The 24572-nt window shown below is 48.4% G+C and overlaps 4 protein-coding genes and 1 pseudogene across 5 annotated transcripts; 2 read left to right on the top strand and 3 right to left on the bottom strand.

Annotated features, from left to right (window-relative positions):
* The first annotated feature begins 3806 nt into the window (after window positions 1-3806).
* On the top strand, window positions 3807-7511 carry LOC136519684 (1-aminocyclopropane-1-carboxylate synthase 6-like). 2 transcript variants are annotated; one of them, XM_066513061.1, is made up of 4 exons: window positions 3807-4522; window positions 4659-4811; window positions 5873-6045; window positions 6137-7511. In XM_066513061.1, exons 1-4 carry the CDS (start codon window positions 4091-4093, stop codon window positions 6993-6995), a joined length of 1617 nt encoding a protein of 538 aa, XP_066369158.1. In that variant the 5' UTR covers window positions 3807-4090; the 3' UTR covers window positions 6996-7511. The 2 variants fall into 2 exon arrangements, with proteins under 2 accessions (XP_066369158.1, XP_066369159.1); XM_066513062.1 differs by having other exon boundaries at window positions 3808-4522; window positions 5885-6045; window positions 6137-7509.
* Window positions 7512-9531: 2020 nt separating this feature from the next.
* Window positions 9532-11601, bottom strand: LOC136519683 (uncharacterized; annotated as a pseudogene).
* A 674-nt stretch (window positions 11602-12275) lies between these two features.
* Window positions 12276-13743, top strand: LOC136519685 (peptidyl-prolyl cis-trans isomerase CYP18-1-like). The gene is made up of 3 exons (XM_066513063.1): window positions 12276-12743; window positions 12848-13084; window positions 13210-13743. Exons 1-3 carry the CDS (start codon window positions 12276-12278, stop codon window positions 13450-13452), a joined length of 948 nt encoding a protein of 315 aa, XP_066369160.1. The 3' UTR covers window positions 13453-13743.
* A 1078-nt stretch (window positions 13744-14821) lies between these two features.
* LOC136520933 (barley B recombinant-like protein D) lies at window positions 14822-19950 on the bottom strand. The gene is made up of 3 exons (XM_066514622.1): window positions 19695-19950; window positions 17263-17385; window positions 14822-16084 (listed from the first exon to the last, which is right to left on the bottom strand). The coding sequence occupies exons 2-3, from the start codon at window positions 17329-17331 to the stop codon at window positions 15161-15163; spliced, it is 993 nt and encodes a 330-aa protein (XP_066370719.1). The 5' UTR covers window positions 17332-17385; window positions 19695-19950; the 3' UTR covers window positions 14822-15160.
* Window positions 19951-22993: 3043 nt separating this feature from the next.
* On the bottom strand, window positions 22994-24150 carry LOC136520577 (histone H1-like). Its single transcript, XM_066514130.1, has 2 exons — window positions 23809-24150; window positions 22994-23694 (listed from the first exon to the last, which is right to left on the bottom strand). Exons 1-2 carry the CDS (start codon window positions 24133-24135, stop codon window positions 23236-23238), a joined length of 786 nt encoding a protein of 261 aa, XP_066370227.1. The 5' UTR covers window positions 24136-24150; the 3' UTR covers window positions 22994-23235.
* Window positions 24151-24572: the final 422 nt, after the last annotated feature.

Below are 24572 nucleotides of genomic sequence, written 5' to 3' on the forward strand. Positions count from 1 at the left end.
TGGTGTCTCCACCAACCCAATTAAAGTCCAGGCAATTCAAGAATGGCCAGTCCCATCTACAGCTCGTCAACTTCGCGGGTTTCTCGGCCTAGCGGGTTATTATCGCAAGTTTGTGCGAAACTTCGGCATCATTGCTCATCCATTGACTCAACTACTCAAGAAAGATGTTCCGTTTGTCTGGACTCCTTCGCAGCAGTCTGCATTCTCTGATCTGCAGCAAGCTCTCAGTTCTGCTCCACTTTTGGCGTTGCCTGATTTCTCTCAACCCTTCCATATTGACACCGATGCCAGCGGTGTAGGCATAGGCGCCGTGCTACATCAGAATGGTCACCCTATTGCATTCATCAATAAGGCTCTCTGCCCGCGCAACCGTGGTCTGTCTGCATATGAGAAGGAATACCTGGCGATCCTCCTGGCAGTCGAGCACTGGCGCCATTATTTGCTTCACGGCGAATTTTTCATACACACTGACCATCAGAGTTTAACACATCTGAATGAACAACGGCTCAATACTGTCTGGCAGCAAAAGGTTTTTACCAAGCTTTTGGGGTTGAATTACAAGATCGTCTACAAGAAAGGCGCCGATAACACTGTCGCCGATGCTCTTTCCCGCCGCGATCTTGAGGAGTCCGCGCTGGCTATATCTGCGGCAACCCCACAGTGGCTGTCTGATGTGGTGAATTCATACTCTGGGAATCCTGAAGCTGAGAAACTCTTGACTCAGTTAGCTGTCAACCCCAACTCGCTGCCACACTTCTCACTGGTCAATGGTGTCATTCGCTACAAGCGTCGTATTTGGTTGGCTCATGATCCCAAGCTGCAATCCTTGGTTCTGGAGGCCTTGCATTCTAGTCCACTGGGGGGACACTCAGGTGTCCCAGTTACTTACCAGAAGCTCCGTCAACTCTTCTTCTGGCCCGGTATGTACTCGGCCACCAATGAGTTTGTCCGCAGCTGTGATATCTGCCAGCGTGCTAAGCCGGACCGTGCCAAGAGTCCAGGCCTTCTACAGCCGCTGCCCATTCCCTCAGCCACTTGGGAGGTCATAACAATGGATTCCGTGGAGGGCCTGCCTCGCTCTAGGTCAGCCAATGCTCTGTTGGTGGTCGTTGACAAGTTGTCCAAGTGCCACAAGCTATTCTTGATCGCCGCTGGACATCAGGTGCCTTTCCAGCTGAAGAAGTATTGGTGCAATGGTCCCAGATGCCTCGATCCTTGGCTACATGGGAGCTGCTGGTTCCTCTGCAACAGCGTTTCCCTAGAGCGTCGGCTTGGGGTCATGCCGGCTCTAAAGGAGAGGGGATTGTCAGCACGTCTTCTACAGTGCCCGTGTCTCACTCTGAAGCATCCACAAGTAAGCAGGTCAGGCCCGTCCGCGAGCGCCGGCCCAACGTTAGGCTAACTGGCCCAGAATGGAAGGCATAGGATAGAAGTATAAATACTGGATTGAGCAAGGATGAGAGGGACAGGAGGGAACTATGCTGTAGTTATTTTCTTCTAAGCACTTTACTGTTAATTCACATGCATTCAGTTAGTATTCCAGCCGAATATTCCTATCTTGTTCTTCTTTCCGAGCAAGGAACTTCCCGTGCTCACACAGCTTTGGGAGCTCAGCTCCTCCTCGTCCAGCCGCCCCCGCCGTTTTCCTTGCCGAGCCCGCCACGGCTCTCGGCGCGTCAGGAAGGAACGGCCAACGCGCCCCAGGCTTCGTCCCGGGCTGGTCCGTTGTTTCTCTCACCCAAAACAGATCAGCCGATTTATAAGCTATGTAAACAATCAAGCGAACAGGTGGGTGCTGAGAGTTCCATGGCTTTTTGGCCCCGCCCCCGCAGCTCGCTGTCGCGTGGCGTGTCAGTTGTCACAGTGCAAGACCGGACGGACGGCACGTTAAACGGCGACCTCACTTGGCGTTGGCGGCCGAGGCAAGGCAGCACGGCGCCACTCGGCTTTCCTGGTTAAAGCAACCTCAGAAGCACTGCCGTAACTTGGAGTACTTCGCTTCCTGGAGAATATCGAGCGCGCCGAAACCAGCAAAAAAATCACCATTATAGAGATGTCTATTTTTCTTCTTCTTTTGACCATAACTTCTATAATTGGGCCTTGTTTAGATCGTAAGTTTTTTCACTCTCTCCATCATATTAAATCTTTGGACACATGTATGGAGTATTAAATGTAGATAAAAAAAATAACTAATTACACAGTTTGATTGTAAATTACGAGATGAATCTTTTGAGCCTAGTTAGGCCATGATTGGACAATAATTGTCAAATACAAACAAAAGTGCTACAGTGCCAAATACTGATTCCTAACCTCAATCTAAACAAGGCCTTGGATTGAACTGTCTTAAAATAGAGTGTCAGTTTAAGTTCTTCGTGTTTTAGCGTCCTGTTCGCTTGGCTTATAAGCCGTATTTTTTCAGCCAACAAATAATATTTTTCATTCACAACAAATCAGCCAACAGTACTTTCAGTCATGTCTTATCAGCCAAACGACCATGGCATAGGATTTCAAGGCACCAGGCTCTGAGTTCGCTGTGAAGGATTTTTCACGAGAAATGACCACGAGAAAATAGACACGTGTAAGAGTCTCTTTAGACCCACTTGCACCTAAATACCTAATAGGTACTCATAGGTAGGTAATATATTTGTTCATTGCTAATTTTGCTAGCTAACTATTAGTTGAACGAGTAACATTAAAAAAAAGATTGGCTAAGAGTCGTTTTGATCTAGCAGTGAAATACATAGACGCATGGATGGTTTTATTTATAATAATAGTGGTCTTCCACTTTTAGCCGTTATTGACGCACGGGTATAGATACGTGTGAGGACATAATTCAGTGTGCTCCGTAGTGCAGCAACCACACTTAGCAGTACTAGTAAAAAACAAGCAGCAACACCTGTAAGCCACTATTGAACAAGCACAATTGAGCAAGGCAGTCTTTTGTAATCCATCATATGGAATTGGTCTACCCAATGAGAGAATAACATATAGATTATTAGAATCTAAATTGTATAGAATTATTATCATAATAACAATAATAGATGGTTGAATTTGAATCTAAACCAGCTAACTGCTAGCTGGCCAGATCAACGGAGAGAATGCCGGGAACGGTTGGCTGCCGTGGAAGGTAACGGACAACGGACTCCCCATCTAAGTCGCTGGGAAAAGCAGCGCCGCATGTATATGCGCTCGCACGTGCTATCTTGGCCGTTGATAGCTTCATGGGCCCCACTTTATTTTTTGAAATAGTCGCTTCCTCTCCTATCCCTGGCACTCGCACGGCGCCACTCGTAGTTGGCCTGTAGGGAGTCTCTTCTTCTCAATTTCCGATGTGCTTAGAAAGGGGGTCGGGGGAGGCAGGCGGGTCGCGGTGAGGACAAGAGAGACGGCGGTGACACCGCTGGAGCGGGTGCCAGAGGAGGCGGTCGAGCGGGGTTAGGGTGAGGGCGCCCATGGTGGCGCGGGTAGGGGAAGAAAGTGGTCACTGCAGGCACGGTAAGGCCTCGCCGAAGCTCTGCAGCCGCCGCGGCATTGTGCGGCGGTGGCACACTGTTGAGTGCGGTCGGTGGCACACTGTTGAGTGCGATCGCGGAGTTACGACGAGACCCTACCACAATGCGGCGGAGCGGCATGACTTATTTCTCGTTTCTTTTGCCTAGCGTGAATCTTGATGCCAGGTCTCGTTCCATGGCCAGGATAGCCCCTTGCGGCCACAAGGGGACGCGAAAAATCCACTCTCTGAGCCGCTGGCCGCTGCTTCCTTCCGTTTCGCGCTTCGCCCAAATCAACGGGACGGGATCACGGGAGACGGGACTGGCTCCCTTCCCATTTCACCCCACCACTGCCACACGTCCGCGGGCCGCCGGGTCGCCAGTAGCGGCAAGCAAGACGCCAAACCCGGCGTGTCCCCCCACTCCTCCCCGTTGCCTCCGTCCTTGGCCACTACCACCACCCAGCCCCGCGCCAGTTGGCCCCCAAATCCCCCGCTTGCCCGCGCCAACCCCAATCCCGCCTCCATCCCACCGCACCGCCCGCCTATGCTGCCGCCCCGGCGCCGCCGCGCTCCCCTCACCACGACGACGCCGCGCCCATGAGAGACGACGGCCCCGCGACATCACGCGCGACGACGACGAGGAGGAAGCCGCCGCCGACGTCGCCGTCACGCGACCGGCGGCCGCGCGCCGACGGTGGGATGCGCATCGTCGTGCCGCTGCAGGGGGTGGTGCAGGGCCGGGGCGGCCTGGTGCTTGGCTCCCTCATCCCCTGCGCGCTCTTCTACTTCTTCCAGCTCTACATCAAACGCAACCGCCCCGCCCCCGCGCCGGCCTCCAGCGCCCCCCCGATCCACCGCTGCCACTCGCGGGGCCTCCTCACGCCGTCGCTCTCCGCGCGCGGCACCGTCGTGCGGGCCGGCGACGAGGACTCCCTCTACTACGCCGGCCTCCGCCGGTGCGCCGATGACCCGTACCACCCCGCGTCCAACCCCGGCGGCGTCATCAACCTCGGCCTCGCCGAAAACCACGTACGGGTCCCTCATGATATTTGTTATTATCCGCTTCCATTTGTTTTTTCTCCCTCCTTCCTTCCTTCGGAGAATCTGTACAGAGGTACTGATGGATGCATGGATGACCTGACCCCGTGCGCGCGCGCGCGTGCAGCTATCGCTGGATTTGGTGGGACGGTGGATGGAGGAGCACGCGGGGGCGGCGATGCTGGACGGCCTCGCGGGAGCCGGGGAGGAGGTCAGGGACCTCACCATCAGGGGGCTCGCAACCTACCAGCCCCATGACGGGATACTTGCCTTGAAGATGGTAGGCTAACAGATTCTGCTCTGATTCACCTTTCCTCTTTTTTTTGTGTGTGTTCCTCCGTCCATAAAGCAACCATCCCCTATTCTGTGATTTTATTATATCTGCAACATACAAGCGTTCCATGTGTGTTGTGAGGTAAAATATTGCTGTGCTGTGCTGCCGGCGCCTCGGTTCCATCGACCATGAAAAAAAACTGCCGATCTTCTTGGCAACTTACGACGCCATACTACTTCATTCATCCTGTGGAGTAGCATGATGGATTGTTTCTTTCCTCTTTTGCAAGCTTACAGTGTTCATTTAGCAGATTGGCACTTTTTAGGCTACAGTGTTCATTTAGCAGATTATCCTAGGCACAGATATTTCCATCAGATAATAGTATCGGTTAATAATTGAATTACTGAAAAATCAAACAACTGAAGTCAGCATCTAAACCCGAGGTGGGGTATTATTTTACTCAACTCTCATAATATCGTGTAATTTTGTTTGTTTCTTCGTCCTCCTGATTTTTTCTAGCCATATATGTGTTATCTGAAGCAGACACGACAAAGGGTCACCATTCTAGGCATATGGATCCACGATGGCTGGAATTGCACCAGTTGTCAAATCTTGAATCTCCTTTAGTAGACCTTTTCGTTTTGATGAGCTAGTTCCTATAGCTGCGAATATTTGAAACGTCCTAGTTACATGTTCTGTGGCTTCCACTGCTGTTAATATTTTTAAATTTGACATGAGATTTTACGTTGTATAATTCTGCTTCATATGAAATTGTCTAATGTTGAGTGCTATGCTGCTAAAACACCTACTTCCCAACTGAAGCTGGTCAATATGATTCCGCTTACTGTATTTGGAACCATTTATATTTCCCTTTTAGCTTATTTTCCATTTTTTTATCATTGTTATCTAGTGAAAATTCCAGTTGGATCCTTCAGGGAACTAATTGACCTGTTCTGTGAACGCTTCATGGAAAACTGGAACCAGTACATGTGCAGTTTAGTGCTCAACTTTCATGAATGCCAATTTGTATTTTCTTATGGTGTGGTAATTTCCAAATATGAACTCAGTTTCTCTTTCAGGCTCTTGCTGGATTCATGAGGCAAATCATGCATGGATCAGTATCCTTTGATCCATCTCAAATGGTGATTACATCTGGGGCAACTCCTGCAGTGGAAATACTGAGTTTCTGTATTGCTGATCCAGGAAATGTATTTCTTGTGCCATCACCTTACTACCCGGGGTAATTTTGTCTCTCTTGCTCTGTTGATACATTTTATGCATGAATTTTGATTTTAAAGTGACGAACTGACTTCATCATTTTGTTTCTGCAGTTGGGATAGGGACATAAAATGGCGAACTGGCGTTGAGTTGATACCTGTTCCTTGTCGTAGCACTGATAACTTTAACATCAGTATCACTGCTCTTGAAATAGCTTACAAACAGGCAAAAAAGCGAGGAGTAAGAGTTCGTGGGGTTCTCATATCTAACCCTTCCAACCCAACAGGAGGCATTGTGCCAAGGGAAACACTGCATGACCTTCTAGTGTTTGCTGCAGAGAAGAACATACACTTAATTTCTGATGAAATATTTGCTGGTTCAACATATGGAAGTGACAAGTTTGTCAGCGTGGCAGACGTTGTGGATGAACTAGAGGACTTTGATAAAGGTAGGGTTCATATCATATATGGGCTCTCAAAAGACCTTTCTCTTGCTGGGTTTCGAGTTGGAGTGATATATTCCTACAATGAACACATTGTGTCAGCTGCTGCTAAGATTGCTCGATTTTCATCTGTCTCAAGTCCAACACAACGTTTGCTTGTTTCCATGCTTTCAGATGAAAAGTTCATTTCAGAATACATAAAGGTTAACAGAGAGAGGCTCCGGAAAATGTACCTTGTGTTTGCCGATGCTTTGAAACAAGTTGGGATCGAATGCTTGAAGAGCAGCGGCGGATTCTATTGCTGGGCAGACATGAGCAGGTACATCCGATCTTACAGTGAGAAAGGAGAGCGCAAGCTCTGGGACAGGCTGTTGGAGGAGGCAAAGGTCAATGCCACCCCAGGTTCTTCTTGCCATTGCATTGAGCCTGGATGGTTCAGGTGTTGCTTCACAGCATTGAGTGAGGAGGACATTCCTGTATTGGTGGAAAGGCTGAGGAGGGTCACAGAGAGCCACAGATCAAACCGTTGAAACACTCGAGTAGTTTTCCCGAACCCCTGCGGTATTGAAATAACCATATCTCGCCAGGTGCTGCACAGTGGATTGCAGGTGCACTCAGGAAAAAGTTGGATAATCCATTTATTTTAGATCATAGATATTCAGCGGCTTCTTGCTGCAGCTGCGCAACAACCAACAATTGCTGGAAGCCCCTGGGCTGGTGGAAGGATGAATTAGATTTGGGAAAGTTGTTCATGCTGGTCAGCTGTCTGCTGTTTCTTATGAGCCATGATGCCGCAGCACTCTGGATGGTTATATCTTGTTGGTCTCACTTGCTTCCTTTATAGCACTGTTGGTGATTCAGAAGACGAATTGCCCATCTGGTGATGAGGCTGATGTGCTGAGCTGATCTTTTCATCCAGATCCGACCATGTTCTCCTTTTCCTTTTTATTATTATTTTTTGTTCTTTGGTTACATAAGCTAGTGTTCAGGTTTTGTAAAGCAATGGTTCCTGCATGTGCCAGGGTTTTGGACGCTGTTCATCCGTTGTCACTGAAAGTTTTTTTTTTTTTTTTTTTTGGGGGGGGGGGGTCATCTGAACACAAGAAGTCTGTCATTGGAGGGTCGGAGAAGTGAGAAGAATTTCTGTGGGGGAGACATCTACTGTGGTTGTGGAGTGAACATGTAGTCATCTTGTTTTGCATCATTTCCCTGTAGTTTGCTTGCAGGTTGACAAAAAACGCCCCTGCCATCCTAATGTCATTTTGTCAAAATGATTTTGTGCTTAGTGACTGGGGAGGAAACAAAATAAATGTCTTTCTGAAATGATGAAATGAGACATTAACAAAACAAAATGAAAAATTATAGCGTACGTACAGGGCCTACTGTGAAGCATAACTAGGTACCGTAGAAGCTTTAGCTCCCGTTTGGTAGCTTAGCCCCCCCTCTAACACGAAGATTTCAAGCAGATCCTCCACAGTCCTGCAGAGAAGACTCATCCCTCTTTGTTGGACTCTCATAATGTCATCCTTAGCATATGTTTTCTGACAGATATTCGACCTTGAAATTTGATGTGTATTGACTATTTATCGACAGACATTTTCTTACAGGAAAGCTAAAGCTCATTTTTGTGATTTAAGCATTTCCCTCGCTCGAAAATTTCTGTCCAATCCAAAGACTGCTCGTGGCCTTCTTTCCTAACTCGGATATTCGGTTGTATCACATGAATTTGTGTCATTAAGAAATCTAAGGCTCCATTTGGATTCTTGAAATTGAATTCATTTTAATATATTATAATTTAGGCATATATTAATTAAGCTAAGATGGTTGTATATGAAATATATTTGTATACTATTGTTAACCATGCAAGAGAGGTGCTTATATGTTGCATTTCTGCTATAGGGAGGGGAGTTAAAGAACGTGCTATAAGTTGTAAAGTAGAAACATAACATAGTGATCTATAGAATCTATTTTCATCTCTCACTCTATAAATTTGAGATAGGCTTATATGTAAACTTTGAAAAGTTGTGGAATCTCAATTTCCAAACTAAATAGCCTAATGAATTAAGTAGATTCCAATTTCCTCCAAAATGAAGGGATCTAAACGCCCCATAAGTGATTTGATCCTCTAAATCATCCGAGATCTATATAGACATGCAAATTGTAGTTATTATGAATTTATACTAGATCTACACTGTACTTATATTAAATTTACAATGTATTTTGGTGTAGTTTCTATATAGTAAATCTGTTATATTTTTGTTTAAAATTTTCTTTTTAATTTATTGTATATTTGTTTAAAATCTACTTGTCTTGTAACAATTACTGTATCACAAGAATCTGTGGCATTAAGAAATCTGAGTGATTTGGCCCTCCAAATCATTCGGGTGATCAAGACCACCCAAGTTTTGTATAGACAGGTCTTTTTTGAAGAGTTCAAGGGAGCCCCGGATGCATACCATGATCTAATTGTGGTAGTCCCCAAATCCTTCGCCAGCAGCTTGATTTAAAAGAGCAGCACTGCTCAGAACATACAGATAGTTGTCTAGGCAAAATACCTGATTCTTAACCTACTACTAGCAGATGTGCTGACATACATTCAACTCTTGGCAATGAGGACTGCATCCTCAGGCCTCCAGACGTCAACCAAAACTCTGTAATCAGGTATTTGTGCAACAGTTGTAGTAAAACAAGGTCTTTGTGCAACTGCTGTAAACCACCACAAACCCTTGTCCAGGCAATTATCAGTAACAACAATTCATGACAACGAATTGGGGAATCCATCTTCGGCTGAGGAGCCACATATAAAAGTACATCAGACAACAACAATTGCTTTATTTTCTTACACAAATAGCACCCTGCTTTCCGCAACAAAAGAAAGAAAGAAAGAAAAGAAAAGAAAAAAAGCAGAAGAAAAAGGCACACTGCTATGTTACACTAGGGCATGTGAAAACAAGATTCACCCTGTACCCAAATGAACTTCAAATCTGACGAACAAACATTCATAATAGATCAGTTACTCCAGCAGAGGCCGAAGCAATATCCTTCAGACCAGAATGCTCTGATTACTCAAACAGGAGAATCATGTGCAGGGGTACCATGATTACCTCCCACGCTGTCGGCATTAGAGGGGCGCTCCAGAATGCCGGCATGTGTGAGCAATGCCCAGAGGTGGGTCATGAACTCCCCGCCGGCGGCGAGCTTCTCGGTGTGGATGTCAGCATTGCTTGACGGCGCGAGGAAGAGTATGAAGTCGGCCCAGAAGTCAGCCAGCACCTTCCATCTCCACGCCTCTGGAACCACGCCTCTGAGCTCTCTACCAAGCCTGGCCCCCAGCTCCAGGATGTTGCAGCTGCTGTTGTTTGGTAGAACCATCATTGTCAGCTTCTTGCACCTGCTGCTCAAAGAATCACAACCAGTGAGGCTTCCCCGAGCTTCCATGACCATGGCGTCGAAGATGCGTTGGGTGTCATAGCCATGGCCAGGCAGCATGTCCGGAACAAAAGCTACCAGATAGGCGCAGTAGTCCGATAGGGTCTTGGCGACATGGTGGTCATGATCGGTGAGGGGATCCTGCAATGATTGTGCCGATGTGCCATACGAGAATTTTGTGGATGTGTGTAGGCAGGGTGCAGGCCCATGAGAACTGGCTTCCCAGCTGATTTCTGGCTAGAGCCGACTGCCCATCTTGTAACTGTCCGTTGCTCTCTTTGAACCCAGAAAGCACGCGTACGATGACTGATTTTCTCAACCTGATCTTTTCCCCAGCTTTCTGTCCTCCTCTTGTTGCGTCGACCAAACCCAATGACAGCAGAGGTAGCAAATTCCACGGGTGGTAGTCAAAGTTGAGTAACAGTGAGTACTGTCCAAGCGCTCTCTGCCAGGACCTTTCTGTGGCATGTTTTACAATATAAATACCAGATGCCCTAGTCCTAGTTTTACTGTGGAGTTCGTCCAGAATGATCCACCTACTGTCAGAGCCGTATAAGGACAACAGTAGCACAATGGTTACCCAGTGAGTAACATCGGTTTTATGAATTCTCTGTTCCAAATTACTACGATGATAGTGCCTGCTAAATGCTCCAGCGATACAATTCCAAACAGTAACATTTATTAGGAAAAAAATGACTGTCCAGACCTTATAATAAGGAATCTTGATACTGAACCTTGTATAGAGGAAATCATATAGGAATGCCAACTCCATCTCTACAACTCCAAAAGCACGACCATAGTTACCTTCTTCAGAGATGAGCCCGTGAAGCACGAAATCTAATGTCTTGGTGAGGCCAGCTTCACCAATACGGTATCAACACAATCTTCGCTTCAACAATTTAAACAATGTGAAAGAAAGGGCTAAGTCCTTCAATATGTCCATAGCTTCCATGGTATAACCACTCTGGCTCTCGATCCATCGCCACACGGAATCAATGGTGGTGCATTTTCTGGCCATATCATCTAATACAACTCTATATTCAGGTGCTGTGGGAAGCAGGGAAGCTACTTCTTCTTCGCCGTGGAATATGTACCTATACCCCTGCATGGTTTTAGGAATCGGAGTGACGTCGTCCTGAGCTATTTGCTCATGCTCAATCATCATGTAGCCAGCAACCACTTTAGACTGCTTCAGCAAACCTCCTTTCTTGCTTGCGTTGCTCAGAGTCCCAGCATTCATGTATGCCAGAATGATGCTCTGAATCCAGATTATCCAGATGGTTGCAGCGTAGCTTTTGTTTCGACCTTTGCAGTTCAGAATCAGCCATAGACGAGAATGATCTGTACTACGTGCTGCACAAGCACCCTCTTCCTCTGCTCAATGTCATGGATGCTGTAGACTGAGAGGGAGTCAGCACTCACTTGGATGAGGAGGATGGTCGCCCAAAGGACGAATGTCTGGTCGCGGAAGGGACCATCCTGCAACAATCCGATGGTGAAAGGGCCCAGCACGGTGAAGAGAGTGTACACTGCCCACACGAAGAAGCGGAAGAAGGCATGGCTATACCGCCGCCTCTCTAAGCCAAACAACTTGACAAGGATCCAAATGAAGGTGCTGAAGAGGATGAGAACTTCCACGCGCACCAGACGGCCTTGAGTGCTGCCCCAGCTCTGGACAAGAGTTGTAGTGGAGTTCTTGATCCCCATGACTCGTGCCCTGTCTATGGCTTCTCCAAACTAGTTAGTCCATGCTAGAGAATAAGATGGATGGAGAATGGGGCAAGTCTGCTTACAACATAGTACAGTGGTGCAAGGGGTCATTCAGCAGATTTGATGGGCACTCAATCTGGAAGGTGCATGCTGAAGGAAAGTACAAATTCTTTGCTTTCCTAAGAGGCCAAAGAAATGTTGGCTCTGTGCCCTGCCTACCTGATTCTTGATGCCCTTTTTCCACACAGTGGACGGCCAATGGGAGCACCAAGCACGGCTGATGTAACAGTGGGGCGGCAATTGAAGGTGCCGCGGCAGCCATGGGTGCCCGAACTACAATTCCACTTTCCACAGCTACCTGCTGCTCTGCGCCTGGCAACTGTGGGAACATCCTCATACGATGATGTTGCCTTGAGGAACAAGCCTGCCTTCGCTCGCCCGGCTCCTTCACAACTGCAAGCCAGAAGCACGTGCCTGGCAATGCCGTTTGCCACGCAAAAATCATGTTAATGTTGTTGTTGATGCAATGATGTCTGGTGCCTATCGTTTGCCTGCAAATATGCTACACTTCATATACCTTTCGTTCGAGGCCCATGGCTGCCTCTGGCTCATGTCATGCCACTTGGAAACAGGTAGTGAGCATTTTGTCGAACACGTTGCGACCATGAGCTATGGTGCCTCATTTACAGAGCAACAATACAGCCACTCCGTGCTCCGCTCTCTCTAGTATAGCCATAGGTCAGTGCGGAGGAATAAACCACGAAGAACATGCACCTCCTGCTTGCCCGCCATCCCGCTGCGGCGCTGCGCAACGCTGGCCCGGGAGCTTCTGCGACTGGAGCGCCCGTGGGAGCCCCCTTCTTGAACAGCCAGCGTTTGACGCTTTGACCTCGAGGCGGCTGGACTGGGATTCTGGGAAGCAAAGGAATTCCAGCCGGCCCATACATAGTGTGACCCAACAACCCATGAGCCCAACACGGCCCACGTCGCCTTCTTCCAGACTCCACCAGATTCGTCGCCTTCTCCGGCCCGAGCACAGCACAAACCACAATTTCACCCGTCGCCCTGCCTCGCCGGCTCGCCGCCTCCCCCTCACCGGCCTTCTCCGCGCCTCCTCCCACGCTCCGCGCGGCGCCATGGTGAGCCTTCTCTCCCGTCCCCTCGCTCTTCAGCTCGATCTGTATGCTATCCTATTCCGTTCTGACTCCCTGATTCGACGGACGGATGGCTGTGGCTGTGGCAGTCGGTGACGCTGCACACGAACCTGGGCGACATCAAGTGCGAGGTGTTCTGCGACCAGGTGCCCCGCACGGCGGAGAACTTCCTGGCCCTCTGCGCCAGCGGCTACTACGACGGCACCGTCTTCCACCGCAACATCAAGGGCTTCATGATCCAGGGCGGCGACCCCACCGGCACCGGCAAGGGCGGCACCTCCATCTGGGGTACCAAGTTCGCCGACGAGTTCAGGGAGTCCCTCAAGGTTAGTGGTTTGGCTGGTTTCTCGATTGCTTGCTTGGTTTCTCGATTGATTTTATCCTCTGACGACGAACTCGCCCTCGCCCTCGCTTACTGAATACTGAAAACTGAAAATGGTTTGGTGGGCAGCACAACGCGAGGGGGTTCATGTCGATGGCCAACAGCGGGCCCAACACCAACGGCAGCCAGTTCTTCATCGCCTACGCCAAGCAGCCGCACCTCAACGGCCACTACACCGTCTTCGCCAAGGTCATCCACGGGTTCGAGGTGCTCGACCTCATGGAGAAGGCGCAGACCGGCCCCGGGGACAGGCCGCTCGCCGAGATCAGGCTCAACCGCGTCACCATCCACGCCAACCCGCTCGCCCTCTGAACTGAATTACTACTGCCTTGCTTTGCCCCACACTTGCTCCTGGGCTGGCTGACTGGCTCATCCACCAGTATCTGTTCATGGTTAGACCTGCCTGAACTGGTTGGTTGTCATCAACATTGCTTTCCGCTGCAAATGCCGCAACGGCATGTAACTGCCTTGTGAAATCCGGATGAGGAATTTCGCGAGGACACTTCGATTTTGAAACATCAATCTGTAGCTGGTACTGACTGATGCTGTGACATGTAACCATGTTGATGGAGGGAGTTAAAGGTAGAAATTTGACTTGTCCCAGTCCTTTGTTTGGTTTGTGGAGGGAAATAAGAGAGGGAGTTATTGGAAAGAATTTATATCCTGTCTGGTGTAGATAGAAACTTATACGAGTCATGATGGATATATCTATCTTCGTTACATCCCTCCCCAGTAGAATTGATTAGTGGGAGTTGGCCTCTAAACTCACATTGCTCTTCCGACCTAAACTCCCACAAAACAAACATAAGATTTCTAAACTTTTACCTCCAAACTTTCATTCCCTTCTTTCAATTACCTTCTAACCAAAAGTGCCGTCAAGTTTTTTTTTTTCAAACGGCTTCACCTAATTAGCCAGAGAAGCAACATTTAAGTGGCTTCACCCTTCTAATATAAAAAATAGCTTCTTCCCTCTACAACTTCTCTTGCAGAGGCGTTTTACGAGCTAGCATGTTTGGCGGGGCTTTTGCATTAGAAGCCAAAGGCCCCGTTCGTGGGTCTGAAACTGGCTGAAAAACACTGTTTCGGCTAAATTGTTGTGAGAGAAAAACACTGTTCCGACTGGAAAAAAAGAAGCCGAACAAGTTGAGGCCCAGCCTTGCCAAAAAAAGAGTCTAAACGGAGTTAATCCTAGTGCTCCCTCCATCTAAAAAGAAATGTAATTCTTAATTTGAAATAAATCAAATTTTGTTTAGTTTGGATCAAGTATATAGAAAATAGTATTAACATTTATGTCTCTAATTATGTTTATTATAAAAATATATTTCATAATTAATCCGACAATATAATATTTTTCTAGATTTGATTAAATTTCAAATTGTCTGGCTTTTAAAGAAACGAGAATAACATTTCTTTGGGGACGGATAGTGCCTTGGTTTTGCTTCTGAGCTCTGGCTTCTGAGCATTGATCTGACCTACCTGAATGCCAATATGTGATTGCAAACGTGCCGGTGTTCAGCACTTTGCGCTGGTCTTGATTGTTCTCACTCCTGGAGTTCTGGTTCTGGATACCGCTTGCATAGGTTGTATCCTAAGACTACCGTTCTGCAAATAATTCAGCAGAGGCATCAAAAAAATGTGCCTGTCTGGAACGACAGCTTCAGATTAACGACGGCCACTATCCTGAAGCTAACTATATATAGTAACCTTCCACTACCACCACTCGATTCCAGATGTCAAAATGTACAGCTATCCCACGACGAATTCTTGAGAGCTACAATTACACTTCAATTCTCGCGGACTGCAGCATTCCAGCTTCGCGAGCACAGTTTACCAGTCCAGCAAAAAGAGGGAAAAACCTACAGTGCTGTGATTTCCTGAACGCAAAACTCTACCTCCATCCACCACAAACCAATGACACTACAGAACATGGAACAAGTGAGGCTTTAGGGGATGCAGGAGAAGCGACGTTTGGGTGATCTCCCCCTTCCAGCTTGAATACAGCTGCGGTGGCCGCCGGGGGCTACCGGATGGTGATGTACCTGTTTGTGCCATGCTTGGCCCAGTGGTCCTTGAGGTCCACCGGAACCGAGAGATCATGGCCTTCTGCTGCCAGTCGGCTGAGCAGCTTTGTAAACACACCGCCGCTCATCTTCCTTCCCCCCATGCGAGCGTGGCGCCTGTTGGGCATCACTGGGAGCGGGTACATGGACATGTTTGTGGTGCAGCAAGATGACTGCCACCCACCATTGCCCCATTTGTAGCACTGATGGAGCTCCCCTGTGCATGAGCAGGCGGGCGCGGGCATGGTTGACTCGTCGAACACGACCAGGTTCAGGCCAAGGTCTTGGTCCTTCCACTCATTCTTCATCACAGAAGCACGGGCTGAATCTCCTGCTACACCAGTCATCCCCCCATTCTTCCAATCACCGGTTGCTTTCTTGGTTTTGCGGAGTACACCTGATGGCCTCTTCAATGGAGAAGCTTGAGAATTACTCTTCCTTGGCTTCTTAGCCTTCCCGATGCTTCCAGGAGCTGTTGCGATAGGGTATGCTTCTGATATGTGTATCTCCCTGACATGGTGATATGGAGAATCGGCCAGCTGCAGTGGGGATGTTTGGACATGAGATAGCTGGTCATGGTGGTGGATGTTCTTTGTTCCATTGAGAGGAGGTCCTTGGTGAAATCCATTCCCATTATTCATATTAAACCCATTTGTACGGGCGAGTTCAAGTGCAGCAAGGGCATTGTCCCTCTCCACAATTGCAGCATTCCGCTCATCCATCGCAGCATCCCGCTGAGCGAATGCCATATCTCGCTCAGCTATAGCAACTTTCTTCTCAGCGAGAGCATGGTCTCTTTCTCGGATGGCACTGTCCTTCTCATTCATCAGTGCCAGGAGATTCATACTATGATGGTCTTTTAGCTGCCTTTGAGGCATCATCCACTGAAACACAGAAAATAAATTATAAGTCCATTGTCTTCAGGAAAAATATGCTTGCATTAAACAAAAATAGCTAGCAGGTTACCAATAGTCATCTATGCTGAAATTTAACACAAATTTCCACACTGCAAATATAGCCCTACTGCTTGCTATAAAGTTATATAGCACAAGAAACCAAATATTTTATAACAGCAAAAAACAGTAATATTGCTTGTCACAGAATAACTTCAAAATTTAGATTATACAAAATTTACACTATCGAGGTTGAGTACTCGTTGATACAATAAACAGGGCTCATGATAAAGGCACTCCCAACGAGAGAAGCCAAAGGCACTGAAGTTACTACTAGACAAGTCTAATCTAGATGACTGAGAGAAAATGAATGAGAGGTGTGTTTGTAAGTTCAGACTTCCCTCCAGGCTCCAGCAATATTAAGGTACAGGTAGTTGCATGGTTGCGTCTCTAATAATTCATTCCAAAATGAGGAACAGCAAATGCGTTTTGACACATTAACAGTAAGTTGCAAACAATATAGCAGATATGATCAACACAGAAATGGCAGAACTGATTGGATACATTGGCCCAGATGCAACCTCATACTCATAAGAACTATGAGCCTATAACTAGCTGTACAGAAAGAGCAATGAAAGCAATAAAGATGCACCATCATAAGAACCTTCCCCATGTAGAAATTGTAGCCTATGAGCAGTTCAGTTATATATTTCTGTAGAGCTTTTTTTATATATACTTTGACTTTTCTAAAAAAAAATGAACAGTGTAGATTCCAACTTGTTCGGCTGATCCAGTTTGTGGCTTATTTCAGCTGATTCAATAGTGTTCTGTGAGAGAGAATAAGCTGAAACAAGTTGAGACTAGACAAGCAGAACAGGGTTGATAACAGTTGACTTTCTCCGCTTTAGTATAATCAGACTTTAAGCTATCAAATAAAGCTGGAATCATATGCTTTTGGCGCAGAAAAGGCATTTAAGCTTCTTGGATGTTCATAGAAATGTTTGGGACACACATCCTTAAAAATCAAGGTTCAATGCACCAAAACATCCGGTGGTGATAACAGTTGAATAGATGTCCTAGGTCACGCTTAGTCTGTCTTTCATATGTCGAAGTAACAAGTGTAAATATGAAATGCTGCACAAGAATTCTAGATGACGAATTACACAAACCTGAGTATGAACCGCTTTATATTGGTCAGGCCTTTGCCTGCCATTTTCTCTATGCCCAAGGTTGTCCATTATAGCATCTGCTTGCAGCCGGAAAATAGGGCAGCTATGGGATCAGTGGATCACCTGCAAAATGCAAGGAACAAAATCAACGACCAAAAAAATTTGCCAAACAAAAACCTAACTAGATTATCTTGTTGCAAGTTTATAGCTCCATAGCAATCTGCCAATCTGGAACAGGGAAGAGATGAAATGCACAAAGGAATAAAGAACACATTATCTCAATGGCAGCAAGTTCAAAAAAGGAAATTTGTGAGAACAGAAGGCCACAGCAAAACTGGGATATGGACAAACAAGAAACTACACGTGTATGGATCCAGGCCCACCTACCACCAGGGGTATGGTATGATATAGTTCGATGGGTGAGTGAGAAAACATTTATATCATGTTAATTATTGAGTTATGACTACAAAACATTAGAAGAGAGCTACGGATTGACTCCGGATCGAGAACTCTATTAACTGAAACATGAGCTCAATCTGGATTGTCGCAAAAAAATTGCAGCAAAATATACTAGTCCCTAACATCAGTCGTATACTCTTTGTGACAGGAGGCATGAACAAATGCATGTAACATGTACTCCCCACAACAGCAAAATAGTGTGCAATATCTACAAGGGCTTATTCCAAATGGTCACCAGGAATTCCAATGGCTCACACACCATATCCTCAACAAAGCTGAGTAAACAAGAGAATTAAATGTAGTGTCTTCCCCTAAAAGACATTGAAGCTTCTTACAACATACCCCAAAAGCAACTGGTTTTACACAGTAGGACAAACGCAATCCATGCATGCACCAGCCACGTATGGCAAGTGTACACTCAGACAAATGGCATGCACGTTAACCAAACACCTGCTAACAAAGCCATTAACTTGTGAACAATGGCTGTCTGAGGAAGTATTATAGGCATGAGTCTGAACCTGATCTTTCACAGGTCTAAAGCACAGAAAACGCTCCAGCTGAAGCAATGGCAAACAATCACCATGCGCTTTTCAACCTTTTACAGATGGTTCAACGCGGGGCCTGATAACCCTACCAGACAATCAATCGCCTAATCAGCCAATGCTCATACAATACTATCCAAACATGTTTGGAATTAATATGCACTGCATTAAAAGCTCTATTAACTGAAACATGACCTCAATCTGGATGGTCATAAAAGTTTAGCAGCCAAATATGCAAGTACCTAACATCAGTTGCATACACTTCGTGACAGGAGGCATGAATAAATGCATGTAATGCGTACTCCCAAGTCCCGACAGTAAAACATCATGCAATGTCTACAAGGGTTTTTGTTCTAAATGGTCACCAGGAATTCCCGTGGCTAAGTAGATTGGACACCATGTCCACGACATAGCTACATAGCTGAGTAAACAAGAGTAACTGAAAGGCGTTGAAGCTTTTTGCAAATCCTATCGCAACAGCAACCGGCTTTATGGACTGCGGTAACATTCCAAATGCAATTCATGCATGCACCGGCCACGTATGGCAAGCATACACTCAGACTAATGGCATGCAGGCTAACTAAACAAACGCCAACAAAGCGAAACCGGTAAACTTGTTTTCTTCCCCGAAAGGGCAACGAAAGCTTTTGCCTGTCCATAATCATTATTAGGAGAGAATTCGCCAAGTTTACAAGCAATGAACTTGCAAACAGCGGCTGTCTGCGGAAGTATTAATGGCATGACCATGAATCTGAACGTCACAGCCCTAAAGCACCATAATATCTCCAGACAAAGCAGCGGCACACAATCTCCATCTGCGTTGAACCTTTGACAGGTGGCTCAACGCGGGAACCGACAACCCTACCAGACAGTCAAACCTCAAATCAGTCAATGCTCATACTAACACTACACTAACCAACACCTTTGGGATCAACAAACCGGCGTAGCATAGGGAGCTGCAGTGGCGCTAGCTCGGACTACTCAAGCACCAAATCCCCATCCTACCACCAACTCCAACGGTACCAGCGCTGCTACTGTCCTGCTGCCACTTCACCGTGCAAAACCCCCCACATGCACCTCACTCACACAGTCACAGTCACACCCACAGGCATCACATCACATACGAGGAGCAGCTAACTTGGCCCCATCCTCTCCCTCCTCAAATCGGACCAGGAGGCCGCACCAGAAACGGGGCGGAACCCCAGAGACACGAATCAGATGAAGCGCTAAACCCTAGATCACCCCAATCGGCACAAACGCCACGGGGGCTTCGGTGGGAGCGAGTCCCGGGAGCCGAGCCGAGCCGCGGCTAATCCAATGCGGCCTCCCCCGCGCGACGCGGAGGAAATTGGTGGGAAATCGCTGCTGGTAAACGAATCAATCATCAATCAGTCATGGGTTGGAGAGGGGGGAGAGGGGGCGGTTACGCACACTGTCAGCAGCGTTGTCCTCCCTTGCAGAGACGCTTCCGAAGGACGGGCGGGCGCCGGCGACCGGCCGGCCTACCGGCCGCGGCGCTCCGCCGCCGGCGAGCGAGCGAGCGCCGGCGGGGGAAGCGGCCGTGGGTCTGAGGCGAGGCTCCGGGGTAGCTGCTGGCCTGCTGCGGCTGCCTCTGCCTCTCTCTCGTTCCCTCCGTGTGTGTGTGTGTGTGTCGCTGGTGGGCGGTGGGGGTTGCGGGAGCAGCCGGGGGGAGTGCAGTGTGGGACTTGCGGTCCCGTCCGTGTAGAGTCGGAGGAAATGGTGCGTCAGTGTGTGGGGACGGGATGGCCCACAGGTCAGAGGTAGACAGGGAGGGGAGGGGAGGGAGATGTGGAACGCAGCCAGTCTCACCGGTGCGCAGGCCACAGCGCGACGTCATTTTCTGCACGGCTGCGGCTCGCGTGGCGCCTCAGGGCGCATCCAACGATATATGGTTGAGAAAACACTTCTTTTTCCATACATATATAGACTGCCAATTTATGATATCTTTATATCTTTTGTAAGTTGTAATATTGTTGACTCTAGGTATAGCCAGATAGTTTTTTTATATATAAATGGAGGATTTTATTAATTTATGGTCGTTACATCGAGAAGATATGGTTAGAGTAAACTCACTTCCGGTTTCTGCCTAAACACAAAGCCAAAAAAAGAAGAAAGCCCGACACTCTAATGGCCATCAATTCTAAAACTAGATCGTCACCCATGTGTCCAGGAGGAAAACACCGTAGCCACTTGCATCTCAACACCAAAAACCGTGCGAAGGGCTTTTGGAGGATAACCCATGTGCGTAGTCAATGGATTACGGAAAAACTATCTGCAAGGGAGAGTAAACAAGTTTTTTCTCAAAAACTAAATCATTTCTGCATAACCAAATCGACCAACAAGTAGCTATTGCATCCAACATAATTCTAGGTTTGAGATCCTTTTGAAAACCTCAAAGCCAACTCCTAAAGAGATGAGGAATACGATGAGGAATACTACGAGGCTGGGAGAGATTCAACACAACTTGTATGCAACCCCAAATTACCCGTGTAAATCGACATTTGAAGAAAAGGTGCTTAATTGTCTCGTTCTTATGACAAAAGCAACACTTCACATTGCCTTGCCAATTACGTTTTGCTAAGTTGTCTTTTGTTAAGATAACTCCTCTTTGAAGGTACCACATAGAAATCTTAATCTTCATTGGGGCCTTTGTTTTCCAAATGAATTTATTTAAGTTCAGGTCGTCTTGATGGATCAAAGCCAAATTCCAATGAAATACATCTTGTTTTTGAGCGAGCCTAAGATTAGCAATGCGACGAAGTATATCATTCCAAGCTGTCAATTTAGGACTAATCAAATGACACCTCCATGAGAAATTTATCGGCATTGAACTAAAAGCCCCTGCTACCTTTGTTGTTTGTGTCTAACAATGTTATATAGACAAGGATATTGTTCACTCAGAGGTGAATTTCCAAGACGTGTGACATGTTTAGAACTCAGGAATTTCTTAAAAATCTATAAGAATTTTATCAGAATCAGTACAATTTCATAAAATATACAAAAATATGAAATTTTCTAGACGGGTCGTGACATCCCTAACGCGGATATACATTTTTATCATATATCAATGCATGTAGAGGACGATTTGGTTTCATCCGTAGAAAAGATTCCCCATAGAGAATTCAGAAACGATAATGTATGATTAAGACTCCCGGATGGACGGACGCCCCGACCACTCACTCTCGCAGTGCTCGTGTTCCTCCCTATTCTTATCCTTTCGCATCCTGCGCCCACACCCAATGATGCGGCCATCGCTGCTTCCTGGCCAGCGGGGGCTCCTTCCTCCCGCCCCCGACGTTGGCTCCTTTTTCCACCCCGACGTCCTCCTCCTTATCCTGGCGGCCTTCTCTCCCCACCTCGGCGGCTCCTTCCCCCAACCCGACACTCGACGTGGAAGCGGTGGTCGTACCACGGTAGCGCGCGGGCCGTCGCCGTTGACCGTCACGGCGGTCCTCATCGCCACCATCGGCGATGGCAAGGCTCCGGAGCAGCCACCGCTGGCTGTTGCCGCCGACCCCTAACGACCGAAATCGAACGACGCAGCCTCCCCCTCCCCTATGTTCCCCCACCCCGGCGGCGCCCATCCCCCACACCGGATTCCTCCTCCACCGGGAGCCCACAATGCCCGCAGATCCGGAGGCTATGGCACTCCCCACGCCGAGCTCCCTCTCTTTCCCTATGTTGCAGTTGTATGTTTCAATTGTTTAAGATGTTTGAGAGGTATGTTGCATTTGTTTCATATGAATGTTGCAAAAGTAGATAGGTGACGTGTATTTCGAGTGTTTCAGATATTTCACATATATGTTTCATCTGTGTTTTTCGAACGTATGTTGCAATTGTATTTATATGAATGTTGTATATATTTCGTACATATGTTGTATGTGTTTTATTCAGATGCTACTTATGGTTGCAATGATTTTCAAGTACGTTTGAAGTGTGTTTCATAAACATGTTTCAAATGCCTTCAGCCGTATGACGTAATCATTGTATTTAAATATTTTAAAAATAAATTGAATGTTGCATCTCTTCTCTCTTCTCCTACCATATTTTGCTGCACCAGAAGCCAGCAGGGCATTCATTAGCCTATTCGGTTGACTGATTCGTTTCGTTGCTGGTTCGTGAACAAATACTGTTGGCTAGTTAGTGTAAGAAAAAAATACTGTTCCGACTAAAAATCTACTATCATTTATAATAAGCCACGGCAAAACGAACATGCTGCTGTTGGGCGCTGCTGGGCGGAGGGGTCTACATACGTCAGGGCCGGCCGCACGGAATGGCCGGCCGCTGTTCAGGACTTCAGGTATTTTCACCGGGTCCGCGTGGCAGCCCGGCCCCACCCAGGCGGCGCAACGGGCCCCTTTGTCCCAGGCGGAAGCACCCAACCAATGTTCCTCGGGTCTGCTGCTGCTCAAGCTTATCCATTGGCAACGAAGAAATCCAGAAGGTTCTCGAACTCGCCCCGTCCGTACACCATGAACACACTCACTACTGAACCGGATCGCGGTGGTACTGTTCTGTTCTTATACCTCTCAAGCAGCTACAAGATCGAACAACCATACCGTATCAACTGTTACGAGGTGAATCCAGAATCCTCAACCGACAGCATCGCCCAAAGGCCGAGGGAGACGAAGACGAGCCAGCGCCAGTGATCGAACTAACACGATCGTACACGCTAACCACTGATTACAGTTTGAACCCAAGCATCATCATCACCGGAAGCTAAAAGCGCGCGCTTTATTGCCATCACACCACACTGACACTAGTTGCGGTCCGGGTATTGACAACTCCACACGGCGGAGCAGAGCGCCCGATCGATCGAGCCGGCGGAGACGACGACGACAGCACGAGTGCCACGCTGCTAGTACTTCCTACTACTACCACTACCAGCTACAAGTATAATACATACACGGCGGCGTGCGCGCGCGGACAAGGACGGTTGGTCGGTTGCTTATCAGGCGCTGGCCTTGTTGGCCTTCTTGCCAGCGGCGGCGGCGGCGCGGGCGGACTTGGGCTTGGGCTGCGCGGGCGCCGGGGCCACCTTCCTCGTGCGCTTGGCGCGCGCCTTCCGTGCCTCCCTGGGCGCAGCCGCGGCGGGCACCGTCTTCTTTTTGGCCGGCGCGGCGGCTGCGGCCGCGGGCCTCTTGCGTTTGGCCAGGGTCGGCGCCGAGGCAGCCCTCTTCGTCTTCGCGGCCGCGTGAGCCTTCTTCTCCTCGGCCGCGGCGAGCTTGAAGGAGGCCTTGACCTTGACGAGGCGGCCCTTGGCGGCGAACCCGCGCAGCTGCACGGCCAGCACCTTGCGGTAGTTGGGCGGGAGCACGTCCCGGTGCTTCTCCCCCATGTGCTTGGCGATCGCGTACGGGCTCGCCCCGACCTTGCCGCCGTCCTGCGACAGGATCGCCTCCTTGATCATCTGATTGATCACCCACTCACGGCACAGCAATAGAGTCCACCGTCAGAATCAGAGTCCATCCACGCCGCATGGTCAAGAGAACCAAAAAGATAAGACGAGGGAATATTTGCTCACCTCGAAGTAGGGCGGGTGGTGCGGCCCGGCGGACTTGGGCTTCCTGCTCCGCGGCTTCCTCGCCTTCTTCTCCTTCTCGGCGGGCTTCTTCCCCTCGCCCTCCTCGGGCTTCTTCCCCTCCTCCACCTTCTCCGGCGTCTCCACCACCTCCTTCGCCTTCTCCGGCGCCGGCTCCTCGGCGACGGCGACGGCCGGAGCAACCTCCTCAGTCACGGTGGCCATGATCAGAAACCTGAGATCACTCACTCCACTCTCTCTTTCAGTGCGCGTGCGACGCAAGCGGATACTCCTGTCTCGCAGTAGCTTGACTAGCCGGCGCTGGTCCATGGCGCGATATTTATAGCCGGCCACGGCGGGCTCCGATTGGCCGGCCGCGGCCGCACGCGGATCGGGATCCTCGGACGGAGCATCCGGGGCGTACACGTGGCCGCGCGATGGGGCCGCCTGCCCCCTGGATGGTTCTCGACTTTTCGCGCGCCCGTGCGTGGACGCCTCCGCTCGAGGAGGGTGTGTTTTCGCCTGTTTTTGGGTGGGTGGTTTGGAGGACGAATTCGGCGTTGTTTTTGGTGGGTTTGATTGGGGGATTTGGGATTTCAGTGAAATTCAAAGTTAGATGGGTGCTGGGGATTTGGAATTTCGAAGAATGGTTGTGGTTTGAGGGAGAATTTTGGAGGTTTGTGAAAGGGTGTGCTTTTTGTGTTTGTGTTGGGGATGGGTGCTGAAGGTTGTTTGTACGGTTTGGGGATGGTTAGAGGTAGGAACTC

The sequence above is a fragment of the Miscanthus floridulus genome, chromosome 18 (assembly GCF_019320115.1).
Source record: "Miscanthus floridulus cultivar M001 chromosome 18, ASM1932011v1, whole genome shotgun sequence".
NCBI lineage: Eukaryota > Viridiplantae > Streptophyta > Magnoliopsida > Poales > Poaceae > Miscanthus > Miscanthus floridulus.

Excerpts from the sequence above, each read along its gene's own strand:
- LOC136519685 (XM_066513063.1), top strand. The coding sequence starts at position 12,276 with ATGGTGCCTCATTTACAGAGCAACAATACAGCCACTCCGTGCTCCGCT. Across the intron at positions 12,744-12,847 it reads ACGCTCCGCGCGGCGCCATG|TCGGTGACGCTGCACACGAA; the intron begins GTGAGCCTTCTC and ends TGGCTGTGGCAG. Across the intron at positions 13,085-13,209 it reads AGTTCAGGGAGTCCCTCAAG|CACAACGCGAGGGGGTTCAT; the intron begins GTTAGTGGTTTG and ends TTTGGTGGGCAG.
- LOC136520933 (XM_066514622.1), bottom strand. The coding sequence starts at position 17,331 with ATGGACAACCTTGGGCATAGAGAAAATGGCAGGCAAAGGCCTGACCAA. Across the intron at positions 16,085-17,262 it reads ATAAAGCGGTTCATACTCAG|TGGATGATGCCTCAAAGGCA; the intron begins GTTTGTGTAATT and ends TCTGTGTTTCAG.
- LOC136520577 (XM_066514130.1), bottom strand. The coding sequence starts at position 24,135 with ATGGACCAGCGCCGGCTAGTCAAGCTACTGCGAGACAGGAGTATCCGC. Across the intron at positions 23,695-23,808 it reads ACCACCCGCCCTACTTCGAG|ATGATCAAGGAGGCGATCCT; the intron begins GTGAGCAAATAT and ends GTGATCAATCAG.
- LOC136519684 (XM_066513061.1), top strand. The coding sequence starts at position 4,091 with ATGAGAGACGACGGCCCCGCGACATCACGCGCGACGACGACGAGGAGG. Across the intron at positions 4,812-5,872 it reads GGATACTTGCCTTGAAGATG|TTTCTCTTTCAGGCTCTTGC; the intron begins GTAGGCTAACAG and ends ATATGAACTCAG. Across the intron at positions 6,046-6,136 it reads CCATCACCTTACTACCCGGG|TTGGGATAGGGACATAAAAT; the intron begins GTAATTTTGTCT and ends TTGTTTCTGCAG.